Source organism: Athene noctua, chromosome 2, assembly GCF_965140245.1.
Source record: "Athene noctua chromosome 2, bAthNoc1.hap1.1, whole genome shotgun sequence".
NCBI lineage: Eukaryota > Metazoa > Chordata > Aves > Strigiformes > Strigidae > Athene > Athene noctua.
The window spans coordinates 42,797,971-42,816,390 of record NC_134038.1 but is presented as its reverse complement, the minus strand read 5'-3'; the positions used below and the strand labels follow the sequence as shown (position 1 = coordinate 42,816,390).

At 40.0% G+C, this 18,420-nt stretch overlaps 2 protein-coding genes across 3 annotated transcripts in view; one reads left to right on the top strand and one right to left on the bottom strand.

Moving 5' to 3' along the window:
- The window catches only part of PLAG1 (PLAG1 zinc finger), a 52,173-nt gene extending 39,496 nt beyond the window's left edge, over positions 1-12,677 (bottom strand). For both annotated transcript variants that reach the window (XM_074898938.1, XM_074898939.1), the window contains exon 1: positions 12,542-12,677. The gene's annotated coding sequence lies outside the window, so the exon portion shown is untranslated. The remainder of the gene's footprint in view (positions 1-12,541) is intronic.
- A 262-nt stretch (positions 12,678-12,939) lies between these two features.
- CHCHD7 (coiled-coil-helix-coiled-coil-helix domain containing 7) lies at positions 12,940-17,694 on the top strand. The gene is made up of 4 exons (XM_074898936.1): positions 12,940-13,090; positions 15,946-16,023; positions 16,575-16,673; positions 17,472-17,694. Exons 2-4 carry the CDS (start codon positions 15,970-15,972, stop codon positions 17,571-17,573), a joined length of 255 nt encoding a protein of 84 aa, XP_074755037.1. The 5' UTR covers positions 12,940-13,090; positions 15,946-15,969; the 3' UTR covers positions 17,574-17,694.
- Positions 17,695-18,420: the final 726 nt, after the last annotated feature.

Genomic DNA, 18,420 nt, shown 5'->3' with positions numbered 1-18,420 from the left:
TAGTTCAACTAAATACAAGCAAATCCCTGGTATTGGTATTTAATAGCTAGAAAATTCTAGTCACTGATGTACACATTGGCAGTCAACCTACAGTCAAGTTTCATACTAACACACACGTATCTACTGTCCTTACAAGTAACACAGAAGATTTTCTAAGTCAAAAGATAAGGCAGAACTATATTGTTCTGTTGTATTTTTTGCAGTTCATAGAATTCTTTGCCAAGTCAGTATTTTCCACATTTGTATGACTCTTTACACAGCAACAGTATACAATTACATGAGTAAAATGCAATTTCAGAAAACAAAGTGGCACAGGAACACAGGGCAAGATTAGCAATTGAAACTACTAATCCAGATGAATCCCAGAGTCTCCAGTCCAGCTGGCATAAATTCTCATTCTCCTTGACTCTCTCTTTCCCATAATCAGAATAACTTCCCATTCAGGTATATGGCTATCACAACATAATACTCTATATCAAAATTAGAAATCACTACCCCCCCATCCTGAGAAAAAGTTTTTGCATATGCCGTTTCTAATCAACAATTTGTCTCAAATAACCAGAATGCCTTAAAGCAGGCCAAACCATGCTGACATATAAAACAATTATTGGAAAAAAGGCTGCAATTTGATAATGCACATATTATACATTCTATTAAATTAAAGAAGCCTCTCTCCTTAAGAATTCAAGTTTATGGGTATATGTCTGTGATAACCTGAAACCTTTCAGATGGACTCTAGGAAGAGGTAGCTGCCTGGAATAAAAACCTTGCCTACAGAATGATGTATGATGGCTTAGTGGATTAGCATGTGAAAAGCATAATCTCTTTTGACACAGCTATTTTTAAGTGGTCTTAAAAAAAAAAAAAAGTATAAAATGTTAATTCTGTTTTCCAATAAACATACCTTTTGATCTGCTGAGTCAGAGGTGTTATGCACAATAATCACAGCAGGAGTACCATGCTATTTGCATTTGTTTGGAAGAAAAAGCATGTGCACAATTCCATGCAAATAACAAGAAAAATAAAAAGTCACAGAGCACAATTCAATTAAAGGGAAATACATCAGAGAGAAACATAATTCTGACAACAGAACACTTGTTTTCTTAGGTACAATCCACATTACTAGAAAGTTAACTCCAAAGCCATGTAACATTTACATTCAGGTTTTATAATACACTCTTCCCACGCTGGATTTAAATACTGTGTGCGACTAAGCCAGTACATATCACTTTTAATTCTGAATTCAAACCCACAAAACCAACAAACCAACTAACCTTAGAAAGCACTTTATCATTCACTATCTGAATGTAGTATCTGTGTTTGTACAGCTCCCAGAAATAATCACGTCAGAGTTCTGAATACCTATGTATGTCTAGGTACCTAACTTTTCTACCTCAAGAAAAAGTTATGGATGTACACGGACTCAATGTAAAGTTTTCTTTGCTTTGATCAAATTCTGATGGGTTTGTTACCGAAAACATCATTCTTCTAAATGTACATTATGTATTATCTTCATAAATATATCAATATAACACACACTCCCTCACTGAGGGATCTAAGATATTGCTAAATGAATCTCCCACGACATCTAAGGATTATTTACTCGGTTGAAAAATATCATCAGATTAGTATAGTAGTTATTTGTCTTTGCTTTCAAGACAGTTATATATTATTCAAAATCCTTTAGTAAAAGGATTTTTGTCCTTTTCAAACACTCTTTAACTTCACACGTGGTTACTTTTAATTGCCCTTTCAAGTTGACAGACTTGTAAAAGTCGTCCCGAAGTATCCATTTCTGATAAAAATGAAAACGTCAGTAAGTGAAGTAAGTACGTTATTCCAAATAATTAATTTATTTGTAAAAGACAGAGTAAAACAGTTCCCTGTTCAGACTGTAGAAAGAGACCAATCCTTCACTGCAGGTCTGTTCCTTCCACATTCAGGACACTGCAGTTTCATCATTAAGCAGCATCCCCTGCTGAGAAGCACATGACTCTACTGTTCCATGATGTACCCTCTATGACCACCAGTTTCCAAATGATGCTAAAAAAAATATGCTGGTTTTAATCTATAAAAAATCTGGAACAGCTTGATTCTTGACAACCTGAAAGATCACCCCTTTTCATGAGTGCCACCTGAAACAATCTCAAAAGCATGTTACAATAAAAAATCTAGATGGGGAAGCACCAGTTTCTCCCTGAGAAATATTTCAATTTTAACACAGACCTCTCATTCTGACACAGGCTTAAAATGTTAACATTACAGACTACACAGGTACTACTGTACATTTACTAATGACCTACCTAGAATTTGATAGATAGAAATGATGGTATTTGGAAAGCATGAAGTAGAGGCTGAGTATCTTAAAGGTCACGGTGAAGAGAATTGCCAGTATCCAACTGGACTTTAATAAGCTTTGCCAAAGGAACCTAGGACATGCATTTTTATTGACTGCTTGTTCAATTTAATTTTTTTTTTTATTTATAGCAAAGCACTGTTGAAGAGGCCAGGGAAACTATCAAATAATATGGTCCAGATCAGACAGAAAAAAAAAGGTCTCCCTCTCATCTACAAGTTCTGTAGTTCAGGCCATTTAATAACTTGCCAGCCACTGCAACATACTCAAAAAAATATCAAGAAAACAGACTTCCTAAACAACTGATGAATGCCACAAGTGGAGGGGAAAAGAGCATAAACTTATCTCCACATAACCAGTCTAAAAATTCACAAAGCAAGAAGACAGAATACTTACTCTTGAGGCCTGAGTTCTGCCATGCACAGGAGGGAGTATATTTTTGACTACGTACTCTCAGATGTACTCCCAAACACAAAATCACATCACGAGTTTAAGTAACAGTTCATTCTTAAGAGGGATAGAAATACATTATGATCTCCATCCATTAGACCTCTTAATCTTCCCACAAGGGCCTAAATTACAAAAGGTAGGAGATAGTAGGTAGGTAGGTAATCTTCAGAGCACTGCTGGCAGAAAAAGGGGTGGCAAACTTTTTTATATATTTCAGAAGGAAGAATTAACAAACCAGTTAAGTGCTGTCTTCTTCAAACTATTGAGTCTTACTATCTCAATGAAACAAACGCAATTTCAGTACTACTTCACATAATTACAGAGCACTTCCAACCTCACATCAAATTTCTGCCAGCCTTTAAGCTTTTTTGTTAAGCCACCTACATAAAACCTTTATGCTAAAACTACCACCAAATATCAAACTATCTCCTTCATGGTAAAAGTCAGATGCTTAGCAGAAAAGACCTTCAACCACAGTTTAGTAACTAACACTATGAGAGGAATAGGGGAGGTTCAGGGCATCCAGGAAGTCTTTGAGAGTTTGCTCAGAGTTGAGACACTCTGCGGCTTGATTCCTGATGAAAACTGGAACAAACAGCACAATACTCAAGGACTTATTCAGACAAAATCTTTAGGGAATTCAATCTGCCTAATGAAGAACTGTGCAGTTCATCTCAAGATAACTGAATCAGTTTCAAGGTTGCAACATTACTGTGTGACTGAAATCACAAATTCATAGGATTTAAATAACTTGAGGGACTGAGGGGGAGTGATTTAAGTCATCAGAGCCCCTTCCTGACCACACCTCCCTTTTCACTCAAGGCTTGAAGAAAGATCCAGTCTCCTTTTATGTTCAATATTTTTATTCAGCAAACTACAGACAAATAGAAAACACCTATTCAACCTCCCCACTAAAGCACCTTTCTACTACAATCAAATGAATGAGTAATCAATGGAGTTAAACGTTTAAATGCACTTTCCTTTCAGTACAAATATTTAAGTATAATGAAGAGTAACAAGTTTGTTTCACACGATGCATAGATAAAAACTTTACTAGATACTGAAATGTATTACTCAAGATGGACTTAACTTGTTCTCAAATATTCTGAAGTGGTCAAGTTTTCAAAGGTAAAATAATATTATACTACAGGGGAAACCTCTAAAACCAGGTTTTTTTCCAAGAAACTTATGTCATAGTTTATCATTTCTGAAAGTGTAATCTAGATTTCTGTTTGCCTTCTACAGCAATTGATGCTAGGAGTGTGTTTGAGGATTTCTTATGAGGAATAGTGATACCAGATATTTGATTAATGCTACAAGGCTGCAAAACCTAACATCTTTCCCTGATAGGCTAGTTTAACATTCACCCAGTTTGGGACTATTCCCATCATCTAAATACGATTATGATTAAGTTTCCCATGTTACTCTACACTCCATTTTTATACTTGTAGCATCATCAGCACAAGTTAATTCCACAGGATTCTTCAGCACAATTTTTGTAGTACAGAAATTATCAATTTCAACACTTAATGGGACACAAATTCATTCTGAGAGAAGGGAAGAGTTTTAAATAAATGAAGGAACTGCTGTGTTCAGAAAAAAAGTGTATCCAAAAGAAAAGGATACACTTGTGCAGTCAAGACAAAACCCCTTTAAAATTACAACTGGGAAAACATTACATTTTACAAGTAATGAGAAATTAAACGAGTTTGATATAAATATTTCATATATACTTTTTAAAGCAATTTCAACACATATTAAAAACAGCCTGAATAATTAGGATAATTAACATATTATGATTCTCGGTTAACTTTTTAAGTAACAAATAATGTAACTTTGTTGTTTAGGAATAGAGCTGATTTCATTGTACTGGTATGCTTATAACTGTTCTTAAACACCATTTAAACTAGCATGTAGCAACACCATCCTTTGACAGATGCAATAATATTTTTATTACTTTTTCTGAAACTGATTAAAATATAGCCATAAGCTATATGTTTGTGCTGGGGTATAATTAGAAGTGGTTTAGTCTAAACACAATCCCAGTATTCAAAAGAATTAAAGAAAACTGTCAAGTTACAGAGGAAAAAAAGTCTACAGATTCAAATTAACTGGCATTTACTGCAATCAGCTATGTCTAAACTCTTCTCTAATCTACGTGGTGCACCATTTCCTAGTGTCCTAGATGAAACAACAAATTATGCATGTATTGACGACAATAACTTCCAGTGAACAAAATATGCTTGAACAATGTCTGCCTTTAGCTTTTAAAAAGAGCACAAAACCCTGATAGGATTTTACATTTGTTTTATTTTAGTTTAATACTTACTCTTCTCTTCTTAAAGGACTTGTGAGAGGAAGAGCACCAGTAACTGATAACAGGTAGTTAACATCATAACTTCACACCTTTGTACTCTATCATCTAATGAAAACATAAGAACGGCTGTAGGCAATTTCTACTTTTACATATTTATATTGTATCTATACTTCCATGGGAGAAATACAGTATTATTACTAAGTCATGCATGTAGGCAGCTGTAGTAAATGCACAATTAGTATAAATGAAAATTCCACACATGACAGTAAGAGTTTGAAGAAACTTAACATTTACAAACTTGTAAATGTTTTATTACTAATTATACAGGCTTGATTGAAATTTAATAGTAAGCTGCCAGAATCTCTCTGACTTTTCTTCAAAAAGGTCTCTTTTTTTTTAAGAAATCCTGTATCACAACTGATTCAAAAGACATGACATTCTCCCTAAACAGTCAGATGTTTCCTTAAAATGTGTGTGTGTGTTATCTATATTGCATATAAATGTAACATTCAAGATAAATACATATACCACACAATAACCAGTTTTATTAGAAGTGACAAGCACTTGGGACAGTAAAATCTGATTTGCATACACAAGGTCTTTCTGCTGTTCAAACATTTAGTGTAATGAGATCTCATTAATTCAGAATCAGATGATTTTCAGGGCTTTTTAGAGAACTCATGCACTAGTAAATCTGATACCCTGTAGTATACAAATACTGAAGAGAGAAGATAAGTTTTCTGACATTCTCTTTGCTTTTTGATTACTTGGTAATTCACAGTAAATGTGCACAAGACAAAATCAACCATCTACAACTTATTTAATGAGAAATACTTCAGATTTGACAGTCTCCAAAGCACAATGTGACCCACAATCATGAAGAAAACTTTTAGGGTGAAAGTTAGCAATACACAGTAAATTACCTGCACAATACATAAATAAGTCAGTCAATATGCAATCTGTATGGCTAAATGATATCAAATAAAGTATAATTTACAGCAATATGGAAGAGATTATTATTAGTTATCCTAACCAGTAAAAAAAACAACTTTGACAAATAATTCCCTTTAAACACTTTCTAATCTGATTTCTAGGGATATTCTCCTTTGAGAGAGGAATTTAGCACATTAAGTGCAAAAGAAGATTATAGCAATTCAGTTAACTGTAACAGACACTTTTTTTGCATTTTTCCAAGTTCCTTTACATAGTTATTTCTTAATTGCATCCGATGGCAATTCTGCGTTTTACTTTCCTGATTCTCACTTGACTTCTCAAAGCTCATTTGAGCTATTTTACTTTGGAATTTTAAGTTACTGTTCTGTGTATTATGGCCACACTTGTCTATATTCATTTGTTTTATCTATCTCACTTTTTGGTTTTATACTGGTTCAGCCTTGTTTGTTTTTCTTCTCTTTCCTTTCCTTTAAGCAAATAAAATAAACTTATGCCCACTGGGCCACATTCTACTCTCTTCATGCCCCCTTGTAAGTCTAACAAAACTGCCAGGGTTGGGCACGCATAAAATAGCCCATCACTCTGGCCATGTATTTTAATTTATTTGACAAGGTGTCTCTACACTCTGGACAGACAGTGAATTAGGAAAGAGACAGAAGCTATTACAAAGAAGGCTGTAATAAAAACCGATTTATTCCTTCAACATGAGACTAACAATGTAAGTTTTCCCACTCTTCACTGTCAAGCATGTACTTACACAGTCATCTCAAAACCCTGCTATGTACGGTCGTTAATTTTAATGCCATGATCCTACAGTAACTGTTTACAAGACATCCAGGGTCTATTTAAATATTAACAATTTTAAGATATCCTATGAGAAGGCCCCATCCTTTATAACTGTTATCACATAACTATTTTTAAAAGCATATTTTACCTTGTCAAAAATTTTAAACCTCTCTTCTAATTCTATTCATTTTTGCTAATTCGTCCTTCTAAGATGAGACAATAACAGGTGAACACTGGCACTGAAGTAGACAAAAAACACTTTAACAAGCCAGTCTAAATAAAAGTAAAACTGAACTTGCAGTAATGCACTTCTATTCCATGTTAGGTTTTTATAACTTGCGTACTATTAGAATTTTTCACATTTGATGTTTGGTGGACAACTGTTCATTTAAAATGCATGAGCAACTGAAATCTATTAAATTTCAGATAAAGGGTCAGTATATTCATTGAAAAATTAAAAATAAAATATAAGCAACCATATAACTGATTACACTGAGAGCTAATGTTTTACATTCAAGTTACAAGTTTGCCCAATTTAAAAATCAATATAAATTTAATTAAATTCTAGATGTGATTTTTTTGATTAGCAGGAAAAAGACACAACTCTCTACTATCAAAATGCTCAGATAAATGCAAAAAAAAAAATCCCCTACACTTCAGAAAATTAAACATTTTACATTTGATCAATACAAACTGTTGCTTTGTTCTAATATTTGAATAATTTTTAAATACTTTTTTAAGGCTACCTAAACATTTGGTAATTGGTTAAAGATGCTTAACAGTTCAGTGGATAGATACTGCACATTTCTTTCAAAAGCAATGCAAGCTAAATCCTCACTAGTAGCAGATATTTAGAGAATATCTTCTTGAAAGCAAGTGTTCTATCACTTTGGTGGTGGTGGCTGCTAGCTCCTTTTAACTCTACAGTGATTTGAGAATGGTCTAATTGCTCTAACATATTTCACATTTTCCAGAATCTCTCTCCTTGGTAAACAGATAAACGTGTTCAAGGACCCTCCCAAAAGGTATTTGCTGACAAAAACTGGTTTTTAAAGATACAAGAGGTTATAGATACAACATTTAAAAACTTATGGTTTAGACTCTGAACTAAAACATCTCTTTTAACAAATTAACCTTCAACAGTTGCAAACAGTGGTTTATTTAGAACATGAGCAGTGCCCTCTTTAACCCATTAATTCTAAAACACATGCACTACCCTGAAAGGAGGAGACTTAAGGGCACCATTTTGACTGACTAGCTGCAGAGATGGACGACCATTAGAAGTGGCTGTGCTTTGTATGCAGTGCCTTTTGGAATTACACAAACTTTTTAGAAGTTTCTTAATTTAAATCTTAAAGTTCTACACTGGGAAACTAATTTTTCAGGATAATCACTAAATGAAAAGTATACACCAAGAGACATACTTGAACTAAGCATTCAAGAAAAGTTGAATGCATGTCAATTTAGATTCCTGTATTTGCTTTACTGGTGTAGAATACTGCAGTTATTAACTTTTAGACATTACTGAATAGGATTGGTAAGTAACTAAAAAGGATTTTAATACATTTACAGCTCTCCAGTTTATCTACAAAAAGTAGGATAACTTTACCAGCAACAGCCCATGGTATTTGTTTCCTCAGGTGTTTTAATGTTAGAAAATCTTGGAAAAATCATACTGAATCATTTATAGAATCAGAACAACATATAATAGAGAAGATTATCTTAGCTCCTAAAAGGAAGCTTTGAAAGTTACTTCTATTTTTATTAAATACCACATCATCCCTATAAAGAAGAATTAGGTTTTCTACAAAAAGAGAATAAGTTTGTAAAAACCAGTCCTAAACATTTATCTTCTGCTATTGTTATCACCATATGGATTATACCTTAAAATTAAACCCAGCTTAGAAGAGTATCAAATTCTGTGAGAACACCCTTTTCCTCTTCCTCCTCCCCATGCCCTGAATTTTGTACTGTGGTTGGATACACTGAAATTATTTTGTGATGCATAACAGTAAGTCAAGAAGGACACTCCACAACATGTGCTTCTTCAGTGTTGTTATTAGCAGTACCTATACCTATTTTCAGCATTACAACAATAATGATTTAGAAGCTCTTAATTAGGTAAAAGTTTAGTAACACATAAAACACTTCACACTGATGGTCGCAGACACAGTATTTCAAGAGTTCTTAAATACTGTTATCAGTACCATAAACTAGTTTAATAAAGTTAGTTCTGCACATCTACAGAACTATCTATCTACCCTGGTACGTTAAAAACACCAACACAGGGTGAACTGCTATTAATTTATCAAATTTCTACGCATTTCAGGAAAGTGTTACTTCAATCAATAAAAAGAAGAGATCAGTGTAAGAAATATTTGGAAAGGAACTCTGAAGTATGAGTTCTTGCTAACTATAAAAGGGATCTCTAAGCCATAAAAGACACTTTTGGAAAAATGTTCAATTTCATTCCTTTATACAAACTGATTAATCTGTCTTCCTTAATAAGTCTTTTTTTTCTAGCCCAAGAGTAGTTAATGTGATTTAATTTTCACAGCTGTGAGTCACTGGAAAACTTTGAAATTTCTTCTAAAATCTCTAACCACAAGACTATCCTAGTCAACAACTACCGTACAACAGTTTCTTTGGTCACACTGGCAGAAAAGGTACAGATCATTTGAGAACACATTCTATTCAACACGGAGGGATATCACAAACCGATATTCAACTTCCACAGGTTCAAAGAAAACATTTGCTGAAATAGCCTCCCTACAAGTTCAGTACTCCATCTTCCCCCTTGAGAATCACATACCTGTATTCAACTTTTAATCTAGAATTAAATACAAAGACTACAAAAACAAGGCATGTGCAAAGGGAACATCATAACTCCTCATAAAGATATCAAATTGCCATGTTAAGAGGTGATGCTAATTTTTTTAATAGGATATTTCACTGAAAATTAAAATACATAGGAGGTAATAGGGACAAGCAGAGGATTTCACATCATTACAGTCAAACATTTACAAGTTAAAAATTAAGCAAAAAACTGTACCAGCCAGAACCCATGCTAAAAGCATGCATGCACACACACATGCACACATATACATGAAACTAGACCGCAGTTAGGATGATTTTTCTTTTTTTAAAGAAAGCCAAGGGCAATTCTTCCAATGATGTTATAATTACACAGCTAAGGTGTACTTCTAAAAAGCCCCTACTTTGGCCAACTAAAACTTACAGTTATTTTCACTATTTTCAAAAACTTTTGGGACTGTTCAGAAGATTTAAGTATAGAACAAGCTCTACAATACTTTTCAACAAACTCAGGTGTCGTCAACAAAACTGAATTTATTCTAAGTACAAATAAAGCACTCCACAACATCTACAAAATGTCTGTGAAACTGCCCTATGCACATAGGTCTCCTCCCAGGGAATTCATAGCTAGCGGAACAGCACTAGATTTTAGTATTAAACAACTTAAGACTATTCCATTTCTGCAACACCCATTCCAAAAAACGCTCTCCAAAACACAGCATTTTAATTAACACACCAAGAAAACTCCCCTGAAGACCTGCTATACACAAAAGAACTGCTTTGATCCAAACGAATCTGCACGTTTTCCCTTATTATCCTGCCTTAATTTATCAGACCAGGGCCGATTTGATACCTTTCCACTAAAAAAAAAAAACAACGAACCATCCCTCTGCTAGGGGCAGAGGTGCTGCAGAGGTGATGATAACCCTAGGAAAAGAGAAGCTGTCTCTTTAAAATGCCCTGCTATGTCCCTGATCCCACGTGGAACCAACATCAGCAGCACTTTCGCATTAACTTCAATGTGAGGCGAGATGAGGCATCATTATTTTATATAAATAAAACGAGGAAACTGCAGGATACATTCTTTGAAGGAGACAAACAGGTGAACTGAACGTGCCAGGGAAATCAGCAATCACCCGCAGAAGAGGTGCCCTGCCCCTGAGCCCTCTCTGCTTTCCCTGTGGAGCATTACCTCAACCCCACACTACTCTGAAGAATCCAGTTTAAATAGAGGAGGGAGCCACCAGGAAAACTTGAAATTCAAAGGCAACGAAAATGCACTTTATAAACCGGAAAGGTTTACTCTTTGCCTCACACATCCTAATTAGATCAGGAAAGTGACACTACAAAGGCATTACATTCCGGTCCGAAAAAAAAAAAAAAAAAAAAAAGAAAAAAAAAAAAAGACAGAGGAAAAGAAAGAAGCCCCCATCTCCCCCAACCCCCCCAACATACAAAAAAAAGCATTAAAAAAGGAAGTTATAAAGCAGCACATACAGCATTTATCTTATCTAGGATCACTCCACATAACCCCCAAGTTATGCACTTTCTGCACTATCATCTCCCCCTACCTCTCTCTCCTGAAAGAGATTTTCACGTTTTCTCATTGTCGGTGGCGAGTTATAAGAGGCTTTTGCCTTTCCAAAGAATTCATCAACAAAAAAAAAATAATAAATATTAACTCCTTGCTCCCTGAAACCTTAAAACGGCCTCGGGAAGACACGGGTTTTATTCTGTTACCTTGAGGAAGAAAAGGGGGAGCAGCCCCGATTTTTAGGTATTTTTTGGCATTTTTTTCTGATTTTTATTTTGTTATATGCCTCAGTTCTCCCTCCATTTTGGTTGTTTATGATACTGACAACAAGCTGTCCCTGCTCTCTCTCTCTCTCTCTCTCTCCGGATCTCTCCTGCTTTCAGTTAGCAAACCCCCCTCCCCAATGCAACACGACTCAGCACTTACTTGGGTTCACACTTTTCTCTAAACACACACCGATGGGGAAGGGAAAAGCTTCTGGGCCACTCGGAGGGGGAGAGCAGGCAAATTCGTTTCTTTATTACGAAAAAAAAAACTTTTGTCCAAAAAACGACGGGAAAGGGGGGTCGAGTGCCCCAAAGTCACTCCGGATCCCCCCAAAGACGCAGCCGCCAGGTCCGGGGGACACCCCACGGGTAGCCGGGTCCACGGGGGAAATTTCTGTGCGAAATTCGGCCGGTTTGAGGCGGGGGGCGAATTTATATTAATTTTTTCCCTCATTTTTCGGCACCGCGGTCTCTAATGTCTTCCGCTCCCTCTCGCCGCTCTCGCCGCTGTCACTGCATTCACAGCACAGGCTCCGGAGAGGCGAGGAGGGGAGGGGGCGGCCGCGCAGCTCCCGCTCCTGCCCCTGCCCCGCGCCGCCGCCGCGGCCCCGGCCCCGGCCCCGGCCCGCCGCGGGGGTCGGCGGCGGGCACCCCGCGCCCTCCTGCCGTCCCCCGGGCAGCCCGCTGCCTCGCCCGCTCGCTCGCGAACCAACATAGCGCCGCGGGGAGGGAGGGGAGGAGTGAAGGAAACTCCTGAGAGAGGTTTTTCTGAAAATCATCTCCTTCTCCCTCCGAGGGACGGGAAGGGGGGGGCACCGCTCGCCTCGCCTCCCCTCCCCTGCTTTGCCCCTCCGGGGGGGTCCGACGCGAGGCGGTGGGGGGCTGCGGGAGATGGGGGGAGAGGGATGGAAGGGAGGGATGGTTAACACAAACTTTTCCTCACTGCTCGCTGCTCCTCTCTCCTCTCCCCCCTCCTTCTCCTCCTCCCCCTTCATAATTTAAATAACCCTGATATTTCCCTGCTAAACCCCGGCGCCTGCCCCCCAAACCCGCAGCAGACTCACCGCGGGAGCCTCAGCATCCCCTCTGCGCCCCGTTTCCACCCTTTACAGTGTTCTCCGATTTTTCTGTAATTTTTTCCCCATATTTCGGGCTGGACGCGGCGGGCCTGGAAATTGTTTGCTTTCCCGTCTTTCCAGCAGCCATTGTAGTGTATGCGCTGCGGTGCAGCCCAGCCTGCCGCACACGCCGCGCCCACACCGCCCGCCGCCCACACGCACCGCGGGTTGGACGCCTCCCCCAGTCAGTCAGGGCCGCGGCCGCGCCCCGCCGCCGGCGCCTGCGGCCCGCGCCGCCCGCCCCGTTGGTGGAAGGAGGCGCCGCTCAAGGCCGGGGCGGGCCCGCCGCCGCCGCCATTGGCCGCCCGGCCCTGCCACTCAGCGCCGCCGGGGCGTGGGCGGCGGCGGCGCTGGGCCGGGGGGAGCCGCGAGGCCGGGAGCGGGGTAGGCTGCGCCCGTACTTAATCGGGCTGCCCGAGCCGCTGACGTCTTTCGAATTGGAGACGGGCTGCCCCCTCCCGCCCCGGGCTCCCGCGGACACGGCCGGGGACGGAGGTGAGTGCTGCCGCCGGCGACCCGCGCTGCCCGCCCGCCCGCCGTGCCTGCGCCTGGGCGCCGCTTCTCCTTCCCCGCCGCGGGAGGGAAGGCTTCTCCTTCCCCGCGGGCCGCGGGGGGGGGAAGCCCTCGCCTGGCCGGGAGACGGCGCGGGGGGCCCCGGTGGCGGCGGGCTGCGGCGCGGCGGCAGGTGGTGCCGAGGGGAGGCTGAGCGCGCGCGGCGCCGCTCTAGTTGGGGCGCCGGTGGCCGCTGCCCGCGCGAGGCGGGGAGGGGGCGAGGGGGCGCCGGGCTCCTCCGCGCCGCCGCCGCCGCCCCCCCAACGGGTGAGGGAAGGCAGGGGCGCCGGTGGCCACCCGGCCCCACGGTCGCCTGCCCGCCCCCTCCGCACCTGGCTTGCCCCCCAGCCCTCTTCGGGAGGCTGGGGCGGGCAGGGCATCCCCCCCGTGCCGAGCGCCCGGGCCCGCCGGCTGCCTCCTCCCGCCCCCCGCTCGTCCCGCTGATAAAAAGCGCAGGTTTTTTATACGGCCTGCACTCTAGGGTTTAAGGTTTAATAAGCTGGTCCGTATTGCAGCGTAATGAGCGATTTTCTATGCATGTATGCGTTTAAAAAAACCAAACACTTTGCGATGGGAGGCAGCCTGTGGAAAAACATACTCGTGGTTTATGAACTGAAAAAGCCCTAGGGTTAGAGAGTGCTAGCAACAAATGTATTTCTCTGTGGTACAGTTTACAACTGTTAATGTGTTAAAGCGTAATTAAGAGCTGCGGAATAGACAAGCCTTTGGTTGTGGTTGGGCTCAGACCTGTAATCTGAAAGCAGGAAGGGAAGCCTGTGCGTGTGCAGAAAGTGGGGAGGGGAAAGCTCGCTTCCTGCCCAACCGCTCATTCAGTCACACAGCAGCATTTCGGTGTGACCTGCCTGCCCTTCTGGCTGATAGGGTTTCAAATCCTGAAGTGCTTCGCAGAGGGGGAGCATGTGCAGGAGCTACCAGACCTTTTCCGTAGTACTGAGTGTGTTTCAGAATTTGCCTACTCCGAACTAAGCAGCTTCATGAGAACCTGAACTGCCTGTTCATTAAGTAGGTATTTAATACATTGTGTGCATTGTTCTTAAACTGGGCACGGTTGCGGACTCTAGTAGTGTAATCAAACTGAAAATGTTAATTGCAGTTTGTGTAATGAACGCTGATGATGACATGTCCTACAACTCATGAAAGCTTTTTTAGAGAGTAAAGCTGAAGTCAGTCTAATACTGTATACCTTGAGGCATGTCTGCTCAGGTGGTACTTACACCTCTATTATCAATGAAACGCAGTTATAACACAGACACAAACAAACCTCCAAAAAACATTGTGTCTGTGGTACCGACTTAGATGAAGCATTGTGATATGCTGCTTCTGGTTTTTTTTTTTTCTTTCCTCTCCCTCCTTCCTTGGAAGTCTGGGATGATGCTGTGTGTTCTACACGCTTGTGTTTCCATTTGAGTTGGAAGTGCCTGATCAGAAGTCCTCTTGCACCCAGAAAAAAAACAAACGTTTGCCTAGCTTGTAAAGTTAACTTAAGCACTGGATAGTTCTCAAAGGAAAGAGTAAGGGTTTCCTGATGCTGTTCTTTAAAAGGCCTGTTTGCAGTATATGATCATGTTGAACGCAAAAATTACTCCAAGGGCTGGCAGAGTACACTTGCACAGGATGTAAAATCTAAGACTTACTCAGCTGGAATAGCTTACCCTTACCCAAAGAAGAACCTTCATCTAAAACATTGTTTTCTGTTTGTGAGCTGCTAAGAGAGGAGGATTTGGTTTTTGTTTAATGATATCAAGCAAAACTGGCTTTTTACTGTAAACTTGCAGTTATCAATCTCTAATGTGAACAGAAGCAGATTTAAGTTTAGAATTAGTGGCATTTTTTTTAGGGGAAAAAAGAAAACAAACAACCAACAAGATCAAGCAAAGATGTTCTTTCACATCTTTCCCTCTCTTCATCAGCTGTACTTTAATTTGCTGCACAGAGTTCTCTTCCTCAGTCCTGCGTTTCTGCTTGCATGGGCTCAAACAGTCATCTGGTCAATATTAATTTATTTTTGGTTAGATTTAGTATTTATTTAGAACAAATACCTGCATGGCCATGTGTGTGCCAGAGGCAATATATGGGAAGTTGTAAAGAGAATGAGGGTCTGCTCTTCATCTTGATGTCATCATCTTGGATCAGTGGAGATTCTTGGCACTGAACTCTGTGTCTCTCAAGTTTGCAGTTCCTAGAGTCGGTGTCAGACTAAATTGGTGAAAAATGGGATTCAAGCTGTCATACACAATGTAAGGGGGTCTGGTCTGTCCTGGCAGTGAAACCATTTCTTCTTTGGTTAAATACCTGATGGAGCAACACAGGAGATGGTTGGGCACTTGTTACACCTGGGAAAGCTCAGTGAAGATACAGATGTGATCCAGCTAAGGAGTAGGCACAAGTCTGGAAAAGTTTACTTCTACGCTGCTCCCCCACACTATGAAGTGTCTACGGTGCGTTGGCTGTGAACAGCTTCTGTGGAGCTGTTTCTCCTAGACATGGGCACTTCCTCAGCAATACGACAGGCTGGTATGAGAATGTCAGCAGTGGCTCCACTCTCTGGAGGACTTTATCATGGAGTAAGCAGTCTCAGTGACAGGCTAAACTTGCCTGAGTTGTTGTGCTTTTGAAGTAACATTTTTGCAAAAGTTTTGTGCTGGTGTGTTGGGTTTTTTTTAAGACAGCCAAACTTTGTGTGTTGTTGGAAGACCTTTATTACATGCTGAAGTTCAGACTTAGTCCTGAGTTACTATTCAAAGTAAATACTTAACCTGTTTCTTTTCTGTTTCTAGCCAAGGTATGAGTGTCTGTCTAGAATGTCCAGGCGCGCACAGCAGCTTAGAGACCATGATATAAATCCATGTGTAGCGGTAAGATGATTGATCTGTTTGTATATTTCAGTGTTGATTAATGCTATTTCTAGAGGATTTGTTTTATTGGATAGCATTCTTGCATTGGCATTTTGCATTAAAAGTTTCTTAAAAGAGTCTGAAGATGAGAAAAGTTGAAAATCATCCATTAAACATGGAATAGTGAGTAATTCCTCATAAATAGGAGTAATTCAACTGAGAGCAATCTTCAGTTTTCTGTCCTTAAAACCAGAGCCTGAAATCCTGGTTAGACAAGCTTGGTTGATGCTTAAAAGTGTTTTTTGTGGGTTATAACAAGCATCTTTGTAAACAATTATTCTGTGAACTCTATCCTTCCTATTTGAAGAGTACAAATGTCTGTTATCTCTAAATGAAGTCATTGCTTGGAATTACTGATTATCCTTTGTGATAGATGTTCCTCTGCTCTCTTTGGTAGTATTCTTTCATGTGAGAAGCTGCCTCCTATCTTCATAGATATTCTGGGACTTGTTAGAATTTTTAAACACTGAGTACAGTGTCCTCCCTCAGCTTTGAATTATGTTTTCACAAAGGAAACAGATGCCTCTAGAAGATGTATGGATGACAACAATTATAACAAGGATATGTGTACTGCTTATTTTTTGAAGTACAAAAGCTGCAGAAAATTTTGGGTAAGCACAGTAGATTTTCTAAATTTTACTCCATGCTTTGCTTTAAGCACACTACTTCTGACACACTGCTTTCTGAACTCTTCAGACTTCTGACTGCTTCTGTTTTTGCAGTGACTTACAGGTCTAGCTAGTCTCGGTATGTGTTGCTGGAAGACTTAAGCAGATGCACTTCAAAGTACTTCACTTGGTTTTCCTAAGCTTACCCTCTTAGATTGTGAGTCAGTGTTCTGGCAGTACCTGATATGTTTCCCTCTGAATTTGAGTCAGCTATTCTTAGTAATAAGTTCTGTTTTAAACAGATATAATGCAAAAAGTCTGAGGTAAGGTTTTTCCATTGGTTTGGGTCATGTTTAACCTAAAATAAAGCTTAGGAAGAGTTCATTCATATTTGGTGATGTCTGTATTTCTTTCTCGCTTGTGGTAGAGAAGTATCATGAGGAACTACATGTAGTTAAACTGTTCTCTGCTATTTGCTTTTCTTTTGCCATAGTAGTAAAGAGTCTTTTAGCTTAGCTTTTAAATACTTGCACAAACCACCAAAAAACTATTTACAGACAATGGCACATTAGTCTGACATAGTGTAATGGGAATACTGTAACTTCACTGTCTTCTGAAGCAGCAAGGTAAACTATCAGATATCTTCAATTAAATACTGGTACATTTAGTTATCAGCTAATCAGACTTAGAGTATCTGGCTCTTGATATATAAAAGGCACTTCTATTAAATCTTATTCAGAGCTCAGAGGTAGAGAATTCTGAGAAATCTGTGTTCTCATGGTCACTTTCTTCTATTTTCAGCATGACATTATGATGCAAAGGAAGAGAAATGGTGTGAAACCAGAGATGCCCTCAGCAGAAGAGAGAAAGAAAATGTTGGAAACAATGGGGAAGCCCTACTGACTAGAAACTTGCACTGATTGACTGTTTTCACTGAAGACTTATCAGCAACAAGTTGCCCTTTTATGAACTGGACTTTACAGCTGCCATATCTTGGATTAAAATAAGCTCTTAAATTTTGAAATGTGTGAACTTTCTAGGATAGAACTTCTTGGTTTTACTCATACTCCCTGTCATGGGAACTAGGCCTATCACTGGAAGACGTGGGTATCAACAGAACTTATGTCTAGACACTTTGGAAGTAGAAACTAATATGCTGTGAAATGCTAAATATAAAATGACTGGGACTCACAAAAGGCCTGTTTGAAAAGAGGGGGCTGGTGAGTGTTGCAGTGTAGTTCCAGGGATGGAGTGGGTTGAGAGACTGGTACGTGCACCATGTTTCTTGTGTCCAGCTATTCTGCCTAATAGTATGGATTTACCACATGTGATCTTATCACTGTGTTCATGTGAGTTGTATTCTGTGTCTCTGGCTTAAATAAGACTGTTCATGAACTAAAATTCCAAATCCAACAAGCTTGTCGTTAGGTCTGCCACTGCACTTGTTGGTGACAGCAGAAGCTTGTGATAAATCGGATCCCAAGCCTTGCTTGTTACAAGGTTAGAGAGGCTGACTGACTCCTCAGGTCTGAACTGAATAGTACCTTCTGTGGATAGTAAATAGATACTTTACTGGCAGGGAGGCGGAGGGGGGGAGCTTGTAGGCATGTAAACATATACTCTGAGTGACATGGCAGGTTTAACTATAGTATGTCTATCTAAGACTCTGGACAGCTGAAGCCCTGGGTTTGGAAATGCTTACTCATATGAGACTACAAAGCTTCGTTTGAACAGGTACTCTAATCTTAAG

What these genes read in the sequence shown, in the direction of transcription:
- CHCHD7 (XM_074898936.1), top strand. Translation starts at nt 15,970, where the DNA reads ATGTCCAGGCGCGCACAGCAGCTTAGAGACCATGATATAAATCCATGT. An exon ending in ATATAAATCCATGTGTAGCG is followed by an intron (nt 16,024 to 16,574) that starts GTAAGATGATTG and finishes GTTTTCACAAAG; the next exon opens with GAAACAGATGCCTCTAGAAG. An exon ending in AAAGCTGCAGAAAATTTTGG is followed by an intron (nt 16,674 to 17,471) that starts GTAAGCACAGTA and finishes TTCTATTTTCAG; the next exon opens with CATGACATTATGATGCAAAG.